This window comes from Leptodactylus fuscus, chromosome 11 (assembly GCF_031893055.1).
Source record: "Leptodactylus fuscus isolate aLepFus1 chromosome 11, aLepFus1.hap2, whole genome shotgun sequence".
In the NCBI taxonomy this organism is placed as follows: Eukaryota; Metazoa; Chordata; class Amphibia; order Anura; family Leptodactylidae; genus Leptodactylus; species Leptodactylus fuscus.
In genome coordinates, this window is record NC_134275.1 from 47,025,486 (window position 1) to 47,038,168 (window position 12,683).

The 12,683-nt window shown below is 43.2% G+C and overlaps 1 protein-coding gene across 4 annotated transcripts; it reads left to right on the forward strand.

Moving 5' to 3' along the window:
* The first annotated feature begins 345 nt into the window (after nt 1-345).
* RNF208 (ring finger protein 208) lies at nt 346-12,451 on the forward strand. 4 transcript variants are annotated; one of them, XM_075259605.1, is made up of 3 exons: nt 347-438; nt 9,970-10,434; nt 10,485-12,451. In XM_075259605.1, exon 3 carries the CDS (start codon nt 10,664-10,666, stop codon nt 11,459-11,461), a length of 798 nt encoding a protein of 265 aa, XP_075115706.1. In that variant the 5' UTR covers nt 347-438; nt 9,970-10,434; nt 10,485-10,663; the 3' UTR covers nt 11,462-12,451. The 4 variants fall into 4 exon arrangements, with proteins under 4 accessions (XP_075115705.1, XP_075115706.1, XP_075115703.1 ...); XM_075259604.1 differs by having other exon boundaries at nt 346-453; nt 9,990-12,451; XM_075259602.1 differs by having other exon boundaries at nt 9,970-12,451.
* Nucleotides 12,452-12,683: the final 232 nt, after the last annotated feature.

The window sequence follows — 12,683 nt, forward strand, 5'->3', positions numbered from 1 at the left end:
GTAGCAGAGCTGACTATCATTCAGCCCAATTTATGACATGATGATCATTCTGAGAGCTTCTACACAGAGCTGCATTGTAGAATGGACACCATCGGCTCTGCTACATCTGCACATGTATTATCCAGTCTATGAAGCCTGTAGTACAGCACTGTGCTTGTTCTGGTGGGGGTGCACATATAAAGACCCAGTGTCTGCAGCTGTAAGTAGTATATACTGTACATCTAGGTAGGAGATGAATGAGAAGGGGGTATGGCCTGGGGAGGAGGCTGAGGACTGACAGCTTTGCCTTGTAGAGAGGGTGGACCCTGAGCTACTGCAACCCACTGGGCTTGTGCTAACTGATTGAGAGAAACAGGAGCAGCCTGCATCACTGCAGAGCCCACTGCAGACAGGGAGGATCACACTGCACTCAACGCAGGAAGACCCAGCCCGCAGCGGGTAGGTTTACTGGGTGTACAGGGTGAGGGTCCTGCAGCCTGCATCTTACAAGGGGGGCACTGACTCCTTATTGCATCTGTCTTGCATCAGGGATGAGGTCTTCTTTGTGCAATGACATTCACAGCCTCCTGTATGACCACCCATCTTGGATTTATCATCCTGCCCCCTAAGAGGCTTTGGTTTCATGACATCCCCTATAAATACAAGGTTTCTGTCTGGAAACTTCCCATTTTTGCAATCGGATTACTACGGGATAAGAGAAGGATCCTGGCGGACATCCTGCACAAGCCTTTAATGCTCCAGCATCGTCCTGGTGGAAGTGACTGACAGCGGATATTTAAGGGGATTTTTTTGCCATCTTATGTGAATGCCTATAGGGTGAGCCTATGGGGGAGGGGGGCTTATATATTCTGTATAGGATTGTGTATGGAGGATGGAGAGCGGACAGGAGATGGGGGGCGGGGGAGCAGTGACAGAGCACTGTGCATCTAATCTGCCTTTCAGATAACCTTTACAGAATGTGGCCTCCCAAAATGTACTGACAAAGGCACATAGGGGAGAGAGGAGCCTCAGCCACCCTGTATCCTTCTGGTGTATACCTGCTGCTGGAGGGGGGGTCTGGGTCTCATTGTAGGAATGGATGGGTAGGAGGTGTGTGCCCCTTGTATTGTAAAGTGCATGCACGTATCCGCATAGCCTTCCAATATGGACGTCACTTTGATGTTTGCTGGTTTATTGATGGTGGATATTGAGCGGCTTTGGAAAATTTCATGAAGGTAAACTGGAATTATGACTGAGCCAGGATAATAGGGGTTAATTGTAGATTCAGGCTACAGCGTTGTTATGATACTAATGTGTAATACCAGCAATGATTGGTCAAGATTGTGAGGTTTTGGCAGTTGTGGTTATTGATATATTGGTGAATGTGTGCTGGTCTGCAGAGCTTACAGTCTATTGGCCCAGTCTTAGGTTCTAGTCTATGTCTGGACTTTTAAAGCCATCGCTTCCCCCTGACCATCAGCAGCACCAGAGAAATGGTGGGGACTGCTTATCCTCTATGGTTTCAATATACATGTATGGTCAAGCTGAGCAGGTGGAGGATGAGAGTTGTTGGTTGAGCAGTCGCTTGGCCTATGGTGAACCCATATCTACAGTAGTCAGAGGGCTGTAGCTGGGAAACTTCACCTGGATTTATTTCTGCTCTCCCCACTTGTGAGCCTCATATGATCTGTTCCTGATATAGCGCCAACCATCTCTCATATCTGTTCTAGTCGTCTTCTCCTCTTATCGTATGCTTTATATGGCACCGACATATTCATAATGTTGTACAAAGCTTTCACTCACAATGACTCCTACCATCTAAACTTTTCACCCCAGTGCACACTAGGACCAGTTTCAGAAGGAGCCCAACTGGCGCGTCATGATATAGGATGAAACCAGAGACCCTGGCCAAAATCCTACGAAGCCTGGAGTGCAACCCAGGACCGAGGGTTTACCCCATGTTTCTTTCCTCAGTTGTTTACACTCATCGTTAGAGGTTTACGTCTGACCTCAGTGTGAGAGGTCGCTGGATCCAGGCACACCTAGGTTTTGTTGCAGAGACTGCCATACAGATCCCTGGAAATATTATTTACTGAAAATTCTCCTAAAATTCTGGAGCGACAGGAGGTGCAAAATAATACAATCTGGAGAAAATGTGAGACGTGGGCCGAGGAATATGAAATTTACTTCTATTCCTCATTTAAAAGAGATTCTCCACTTTTTAAATAAAGTTTATTGAAATAAGCAGTACCTGTCCTTAAGTAAGGAACGGCCAATCAGAAATCAGCATTCATTCTACCAGTCAGAGGTGTGACCTGATTCTCCCGGGCCTCAGTGCATGTTCTGTAATGGGGCCCCTGCCTATCTTGTACCATTTAGAGTAATGGTATATTTTATCTGTCAGAAGAACCTTTGGGGCCCCTCAGAGTCCAGGGCCCGTAGTGACGGCTGCCTCTGCACCTACTATAGCTCCACTACCAGTGCAGGTGAGAAGATGAAAGCTGAGCTGTGATTGGTTGCCTTGGTCAACATGACCCCAAGAGTCTGGATATAAGGCCCAATGTGTGAACATCCAGCGCTCACCTCAATAAACTTTATTTAAAAAAAAAAAAAAAAGTGGTTGCTATGGACAACTGCCCCATTTTAGGTTCGTACTAGGTTTTAATATAAGATAGAAAAAGAGAAGTTGGAGAGGAGGAAGGAGACTTGTTCAGGAAATGCGGTGTTACATACAAGGTGGTGGTCACTTCTCTGATGTCACCATGGCAGATAGAGGAAGTAATGGTGATATGTGGTGCTGTAACCGATAGCAACCAAGAAGAGATTTGTGTGTCGCAGCTACAAGGATTGTCACCATAGTTGAGACTAGACTAGAGTGGTTAAAAGAAGGCTCTCTGTGCTGTGCCTTGGAGCTAGCAGGTAGCGCTACCTCAGCTTCGGGTGTATTAGCTGTGTGGTCTAGAGGGCAGAGCCTGCCAGCCCATCACATCAAAAAAGGTCCCCCAACCTGGCACTTTCAGGTGCAGCATAGTCCAAGTTGAGACTAACTGTACCTCTCCTAAATACAACCCTAACTCTCCTGGTTTGACATGGACATTGGGGGGGGGGTAGTACCTAATACTAAGAACCACAGGAGATATGTCGACACTGAAGCTGAGGCAGCGCCACCTACTGGACCCAGACCAGGAGAACCCCTCCATGCTAGCATCTACAGTCACCATTCTTCCTTCTTGGCATCTCTGGAGATGTCTCATGGCCTGGCCTGGTCAGTTACTGTCCCTTTACAAGTCTATATTTCAGTCACCACCTTAAGAGTCTATTTTTACAAAAGAAAGGAGACAGTTTTACTCATGAAACGCATAAGCCCATATCCCCATCATTGTCAACATCATGCACTTAAATGCAGATTAAATACATGATAAGAATTTAGTATTGGCGCTGAAAAGGACGATCTACGGGAAAATGGACACGAGAGCTATAGCCATGATGTGATTGGCTAACGCGTTTTACTGAAGCAGCCCTTGACATGTCAAGTACTGAGGCTGATTAGTCACACTTCTTCCTGTAACAGGTTGTCACTCAGGGAAACTGCACCATTGTCCAAGACGTGGCAATGAACGGTGAGAGAAAACGTATTTCCAGTAAGAAGAAAAAAAAAAATGTTTCCCCCGCCCCCCATGTAACCTTCCCCCCTCCGCTGCTCCTCCATGTTTCTTACTACAGCAGTGTAATCTATTGTGTCCCCATCGCTCTATTGTTTGAGTATATAAAGCGCAGGCTGTCAGAGGAGGGGAATATATATACACTGACAGAGGTTGTCATGGGAGATGCATCGCGCAATACTTGGAGGAGACGGATTGTAATATTGTACATTTGTATTCATGGCCACGTGCTGGCACGAAATGGGGCACAAAGAGCATAAAATTCCGATTCACTTAGTGAATAGAGCTGGCAGCTGATCAGAGGTTTATAGTCCTCACTGTATCCACCAGTCGGTTAAACTATCCACAACCCATGGGTATTACTATGGGCGGGGGGATGGTAACCTATAGGTAAGTGCCGCTAGGTTCTACATTAACCACATTACCCATATTATGTACAGAATAGATATTTTATCCTCATACATTCACACCCTATATAGGATTATATACACTATTGATACTGCTGTGGAAATACAATGGGTACTCACATGCCGCCATAGCACTACAACTCCCAGCACAAACCTTTGTATTCAGTGCAGTGCATGGATACACAGCACATACCTGCAGATACCATTAACCAAATCTGCAGCAGAAGTCTGTAGCTGTCCTACAGTACTAGCAGTCCGCTGCAGATTTCACACCAATAGGAGCTCATTCACATGCAGCTAGCCACCAGGTTTTCTGTGCAGAAACAGCATCAAGAATGAACGCACTGCTTATTTTTTCTGGTGATGCAGATTTGAAAGTGTAAGGTGGATTTAGGGAAGATCCTACATGGGTTACAGTATGGAGAACACAACAAACACTGTGGGAACACTGCCAATATACAGATCAGTAATGCTCATGAGGGTCAGTCACACTCTCCACTCCTGACATGGCTGATAATCTATTTCTCTCTGTTATCAGCCATGTCAGGAGAGGAGAGGCTGAATGTAAGACAGATGAATATAATCTATTACTATCTGTATTCATCTGTCCTAGTCAGCCTTTTCCCTCCTGACAACAGACAGTAATAGATTGTATTCACCTTACATATGGCGGCGCACATTGTCCTTTTCCATCCCCTCTCTTATCCCACTGTGACCCTCTCGCCGATTGCTTCCATTTAGTGTTCCAGTAACCCCGGCACATATAATGGATGTTAATGGAGCAGACACCAAGACAATTTCTTATAGATTTTTTTTTTCTTTTTTTTGGGTCAGTCTTTTTTCTTGTTAAGTAAAAAAGAAAAATTAATAAATAAAAAGGGACAACAGAAAACTTCTGTGGAGCCCTTGTCCTCCCCACAGTATAGACTGATAGATATTGGGAAATACATATGACCCCCACCCCAACACATCAGTCTGTGGTAGTTAGCATATGGACAGTGATGAAGTGCTAGATCACAGGGCAAGAATTGTTGTCATGAAGACAGCGCAGCAAAGGGGCAGCAGGATTCAGAAATGTTAGTGTAGTGGGAGGCACAATGTGGGCACTGGGTATCCCTTCCATGGCTGTCTGTTATGTCTGAAGAAATCTGAGTACAAGGCTCCGATATCTGACCTGGAGCTCAGTAGTAGTAATATATACTATAGACATTTTGATTTGCCCTCATATGGGGGTACTGAGGACACACTCAATGATACGAGACATCCCTTATCGGGGAGTACCATTTTGGTTTTCAGAATATTGGAGGGTGCGGATACTGCAGAGCTAAACTTGTCATCTATGTGTTCCTGTAGTGATGACAGCTAGCTGAAATAATGGAGTCTGTTTAGTCGCGGTCTGCAGATAACACAACACCATAGCATTGCTACAGGTGTAAGAAAATACAAAAACTACAGGCAAAAATAACATAAAAATTAACGGCAAGAGCCTGGTGAGTCATCAGGACTGATTCTCCTTACAAGGCCTTCCAGCTCCTTAGTACTATGTAGTGACATTTCCTGCAGCAGGTGGGGGTTACTGTACTGTACAGGGGGTGCGGTTACCATAACGATGCTTAGAACTTGTTTATGGGCGAGAAGTACCCAACAAATGTGTTTCCTCTGTAGTCACGTGACTATTATTCCTGAACTGGGAGCAGACTGATACATTTCCGGCAACATTCCAGAAAGCTCGGAACGTTCCCATTGTGATATAGTGGAGGTACGTCTCGTTCTGACTGAGCTCCTCTTGCCTAGATCAACCGCCATATAGTGGGGCAACAAACTGTAATGTCATCAATAAGAGGGAAAAGTAGAAACAGAGTATGTCAGAGAGAAGGAAACGGGAACTGAAACAGTCCTGTCTGATCACAGTGTTTATTCATGTAAATTATAGCCAACAGATCACATTGTATTATTATACAGAGATCACAGCAAATTTATGTACATAGGAGGCGGTAGTACACTAGTTATATCCTTTTATATAGCGCGCAGTATTATAGTAGTTATATTCTTGTACATATACTGCTTGAAAGACAACAGTGCGCTGAATCGGATTTCCTGATCTGTGCCCTGGGTAAAGCGCTATCGGTCCCGGTACCGTAGCGCTTTACAGTCAGAAGGGTGTTTCTGACACTCTGTCAGGAATGTTCTTCTCCACAGCAGCTCCTATCGCTCTCTCTTTAAGTAGCTATATTCCTGCGCATTAATGGCAGTATTATAGTAGTTATATTCTTGTACATAGGAGCAGTATTATAGTAGTTATATTCTTGTACATAGGAGCAGTATTATAGTAGTTATATTCTTGTACATAGAAGCAGTATTATAGTAGTTATATTCTTGTACATAGAAGCAGTATTATAGTAGTTATATTCTTGTACATAGGAGGCAGTATTGTAGTTATATTCTTGTACACAGGGGCAGTATTATAGTAGCTATATTCCTGTACATAAATGGCAGTATTATAGTAGCTATATTCTTGTACATAGGAGCAGTATTATAGTAGTTATATTCTTGTATACAGGAGCAGTATTATAGTAGTTATATTCTTGTACATAGGAGCAGTATTATAGTAGTTATATTCTTGTACATAGGAGCAGTATTATAGTAGTTATATTCTTGTACATAGAAGCAGTATTATAGTAGTTATATTCTTGTACATAGAAGCAGTATTATAGTAGTTATATTCTTGTACATAGGAGGCAGTATTATAGTAGTTATATTGTTGTACACAGGGGCAGTATTATAGTAGCTATATTCCTGTACATAAATGGACCCCCTTTTGCCTTCAGAACTGCCTCAATTCTTCGTGGCATAGATTCAACAAGGTGCTGGAAGCATTCCTCAGAGATTTTGGTCCATATTGACATGATGGCATCACACAGTTGCCGCAGATTTGTCGGCTGCACATCCATGATGCGAATCTCCCGTTCCACCACATCCCAAAGATGCTCTATTGGATTGAGATCTGGTGACTGTGGAGGCCATTGGAGTACAGTGAACTCATTGTCATGTTCAAGAAACCAGTCTGAGATGATTCCAGCTTTATGACATGGCGCATTATCCTGCTGAAAGTAGCCATCAGATGTTGGGTACATTGTGGTCATAAAGGGATGGACATGGTCAGCAACAATACTCAGGTAGGCTTTGGCGTTGCAACGATGCTCAATTGGTACCAAGGGGCCCAAAGAGTGCCAAGAAAATATTCCCCACACCATGACACCACCACCACCAGCCTGAACCGTTGATACAAGGCAGGATGGATCCATGCTTTCATGTTGTTGACGCCAAATTCTGACCCTACCATCCGAATGTCGCAGCAGAAATCGAGACTCATCAGACCAGGCAACGTTTTTCCAATCTTCAATTGTCCAATTTCGATGAGCTTGTGCAAATTGTAGCCTCAGTTTCCTGTTCTTAGCTGAAAGGAGTGGCACCCGGTGTGGTCTTCTGCTGCTGTAGCCCATCTGCCTCAAAGTTCGACGTACTGTGCGTTCAGAGATGCTCTTCTGGCTACCTTGGTTGTAACGGGTGGCTATTTGAGTCACTGTTGCCTTTCTATCAGCTCGAACCAGTCTGGCCATTCTCCTCTGACCTCTGGCATCAACAACGCATTTCCGCCCACAGAACTGCCGCTCACTGGATGTTTTTTCTTTTTCGGACCATTCTTTGTAAACCCTAGAGATGGTTGTGCGTGAAAATCCCAGTAGATCAGCAGTTTCTGAAATACTCAGACCAGCCCTTCTGGCACCAACAACCATGCCACGTTCAAAGGCACTCAAATCACCTTTCTTCCCCATACTGATGCTCGGTTTGAACTGCAGGAGATTGTCTTGACCATGTCTACATGCCTAAATGCACTGAGTTGCCGCCATGTGATTGGCTGATTAGAAATTAAGTGTTAACGAGCAGTTGGACAGGTGTACCTAATAAAGTGGCCGGTGAGTGTAGTAGTTATATTCTTGTACATAGGAGCAGTATTATAGTAGTTATATTCTTGTACATAGAAGCAGTATTATAGTAGTTATATTCTTGTACATAGAAGCAGTATTATAGTAGTTATATTCTTGTACATAGGAGGCAGTATTATAGTAGTTATATTCTTGTACACAGGGGCAGTATTATAGTAGCTATATTCCTGTACATAAATGGCAGTATTATAGTAGCTTTATTCTTGTACATAGCGTGCAGTATTATAGTAGTTATACTCTTGTACATAGGAGCAGTATTATAGTAGTTATATTCTTGTACACAGGAGCAGTATTATAGTAGTTATATTCTTGTACACAGGAGCAGTATTATAGTAGTTATATTCTTGTACATAGGAGGCAGTATTATAGTAGTTATATTCTTGTACATAGGAGGCAGTATTATAGTAGTTATATTCTTGTACACAGGGGCAGTATTATAGTAGCTATATTCCTGTACATAAATGGCAGTATTATAGTAGTTATATTCTTGTACATAGCGTGCAGTATTATAGTAGTTATACTCTTGTACATAGGAGCAGTATTATAGTAGTTATATTCTTGTACACAGGAGCAGTATTATAGTAGTTATATTCTTGTACATAGGAGGTAGTATTATAATAGTTATATTCTGGTACAAAGGGGGCAGTATTTAAGTAGCTATATTCCTGTACATAAATGGCAGTATTATAGTAGTTATATTCTTGTACATAGGAGGTAGTATTATAGTAGTTATATACTTGTACATAGGAGCAGTATTATAGTAGTTATATTCTTGTACACAGTAGGTAGTATTATAGTAGTTATATTCTTGTACATATGAGTAGTATTATAGTAGTTATATTCTTGTACATAGGAGGTAGTATTATAGTAGTTATATACTTGTACATAGGAGCAGTATTATAGTAGTTATATTCTTGTACATAGTAGGTATTATTATAGTAGTTATATTCTTGTACATAGGAGTAGTATTATAGTAGTTATATTCTTGTACATAGGAGGAGGTATTGTAGTTATATTCTTGTACATAGGAGTAGTATTATAGTAGTTATATTCTTGTACATAGGTAGTATTATAGTAGTTATATTCCTGTACATAGGAGGCAGTATTATAGTAGTTCTATTCTTGTACATAGGAGGCAGTATTGTAGTTATATTCTTGTACACAGGGGCAGTATTATAGTAGCTATATTCTGGTACATAAATGGCAGTATTATAGAAGTTATATTCTTGTACATAGGAGGTAGTATTATAGTAGTTATATTCTTGTACATAGAAGGTAGTATTATAGTAGTTATATTCTTGTACATAGGAGTAGTATTATAGTAGTTATATTCCTGTACATAGGAGGCAGTATTATAGTAGTTATATTCTTGTACATAGGAGGCAGTATTGTAGTTATATTCTTGTACACGGGGGCAGTACCTCAGCAGTTACATTAATATACAAGTTGTGCTTTGTGGGTCTTTTCTGTCCACCTGCATATTTCACTCTTCACACTTGAGTAGGTGGGTTCTTCCTCCTCTGATGCTTTATTTATCATTCTGAACCAATCAGGTATCTCCCAGTTTCCGCTCCCACTCTTCTCATGTAGCATGCATACTTTGTTTCTGAACATTAACAGAGTGTGCAGACAGTGAAAGGGGATCTTCAAGCTGATGGAAGGTGAGGTTGATTTCCTCAAGAGAAGATGAATAATTACTATATTGCAATGTCAGGAGCATTACCATTGCCAGTGGAGACGAGGGGAGGGTAAATACGCTATTGCTTTGGGAAGCATTTGCCTCCTGGATTATAACAATAAGAGTAATGTAAGCAGAGACTATCTGTAGATCTAGGAGCAGTGTTGATGTAAATCTTTTTGCTTTTCTCCTTGACGTTACTAACCCCCTCTCCTCCTCCTCTATTTTGTACACAGGTACTTAGAAAACCAGATAGTGCATTACGTGAGGACTGTGCAGTATCAGAGGTAATCATTGATCTCCATAAACTCAGCTCCCTCGCTTCCTAAAGTCAACCAGGATCCAAGACTCCTCCTCTCCCCTTCATTACGAGGCCTCATTACAGCCGTCTGTTTGGATGTGGGTCTGACCTATGCCAGCCTTGTACTGTGATCATCAGTCTCCTGGAATGTATCTGACCTGTTAGTGGGAGAGAGAAGTCAGGAGAAAGGAATTCGTCTATCGCTCTACGACCTTGCCTCAGCCTCCCGTAATAATAACAAGGAACAAGGTGGAACACCTGTTCTCAAGGTACGCCATGCCCTTGTGCAAACCTCAGCCTGTCTGCACGAATTACACTGTGTTCCTGTGAGATTTCGGGATACTCTATATAGCTCTCTCACCCCTCCTGACAGACTCATCGCATCTTCCTGAGATCTGTGGTAGACTAAACAAATATCAAGTCTTCCTGATCTGGAGAAACGTCTTATAGGAATTGTATTTCAACTGCTTGGATATATAGGCTGGTTTATGTAAAGTCTCCTTCTGGATTGTCTTATCTTGTAGGAGATGACGGACATCTGCACCAGGGTCCAGCTTCACTCCTCCAAAATTAAGTCTTTGCCAAATCAATCTTTTTAAATCTGAGCGTTTGAACCTTTCTCAAGCCACATGCAGGGGGCTCTAGGAGAAAACAAAGTTGCGGACAGTAATGTGAAAAAAATTCTTATGTCGTGTCTGAAAGGGCAGCAGGTCATTATCAAGATGGAGGCCATGAAGATCATACAGGCTGAGAAGTTTTCGGAATGCCAGAACTCTCAGCCGAGATATGTTCCTCCATCCAGGAGAGAACCTCCTCTAGTTGCCAAACGTGCCTGGCCCTCAGACTCGGAAATTATTGTCAACCAGGCCTGCGGGGAGATGCCCACTCTGGAGAACGCTCCAAGCACCTTGGGTCTTCCAAGGACGCCCCCACCACCAAGACGGGAGAAAATCTACCCTGGTCAACGGAAAGCCAGTACCGAAATCTGTTACCATCGTAAAACCCCTTCTGATGAAGTTATCGTAAACCAGTATGTGCTGCACCCATCCACCCCTTGTGAACCCTTAGAATGTCCGACCTGTGGCCACATGTACAATTTTACAAACAAGCGGCCTAGGATCTTATCGTGTCTCCATTCCGTGTGCGAGGAGTGCCTGCAGATTCTCTACGAGTCTTGTCCCAAGTACAAATTCATTTCATGCCCAACCTGCAAGAGGGAAACGGTGCTGTTTACAGACTATGGCTTGGCAGCCCTTGCTGTGAACACCAGCATTCTCAACAGGCTGCCAACCGAGGCCCTGTCGGCCAACCCTGTACAATGGAGCAGCGAGGCGGACCGCAGTTGCTACCAGACCTTTCGCCAGTACTGTGGTGCAGCTTGCAGCTGTCAGATCCGCAATCCACTGTCTTCCTGTACCATCATGTAACTTAGTAGCCGGAACTGCCCCACAAAACTGGTATCACTCGTGCAGTATTATCTTGGATGGTGGTAGAAGCGGGATCGGGGGGGTGGGGCAGCTCATCTCAGATTCAGCCACTTCTATATCCAGATTTTCTTCAATATCAGTGAAATAGACTTTGTGATTCACGGTGACACCTGAACCGACCGACCATCGTTTACATCTTCCTTCCATCTGTCTTGGTGACTTTCTTGCATCCCTCTGTAGTTTTGTCTACTCAAGCACCTTCTTGTCTGCCCCTGATCCTTCTCTCTCTCTTTGTCTCTCCCTTTTCTTACCGACCTTTTCTAAGTGGTAATGTAAATATGCATGAACGGACGGGTACAGGAAAGGACTTGACCATATTGGTGGACCCTTTGCTCTGTTACAACCAGCTGTGCCACCTAATCCAGGCACCAAGCACAACTCTGACCATAATGGTGGATGGCAAAGCCGCAGGTTGTTGGCTAAAGCTGCTGGTCACTCTAGACCTAACCTACCCCTATATTCGGGGGAGGTGGGCATCATCTGTCACCTCCCTTTGTCTAAATTGTTTTGCCAAAGCTATTATTATTATTTCCGTCGCTGAGAAGAAATGAAACAGAAATGATATATTTTAAATTATTGTATGTATTTGAAAAATGTTAAAAAAAAAAAATCCAAAAACTGTGACTGCGTTAACCACTTTGCAGGCCCCTCTTGCATCAGTTTAACCTCTCCTCTGCCGGCGAGATATGCAGTACGTTGCGGTGCGATACACTGACAATGTTGCCGGCAGAGTGGGGGTTTATTTTGCTACACGTTTGTCCTGATGGGAGAATCATGGTGGGAGACGGCGACTTCTGGTTTCTATTGAAGGCTGTGTATTGATCTCTTTGATATGAGCCCCGCTATTCAATAGCTTGCTGACCAGGGACGGTTGTTGCTATTGCTAAAGCTTCTTCAGCTGAAAATAACCATCAACTACATAAATGGCTACAACACACTCAGCTCTGCTGTCTCGTTTTATTTACTTAAGGGTTTTATCTTAAAAGCAATTAAAGGGAAGGTGCACCTTTAAAGGGTTTGCCCATTAACAACACTTATCCCCTAGCCACAGAATTGGGGTTAAATTATCGGATTTGCTAAGGGATCTGACTGCTGGGACCACCGGAAATCATGAGATCACCTTATGTGAATGAAGCCGTAGTATGCATGCAGGACCACCACT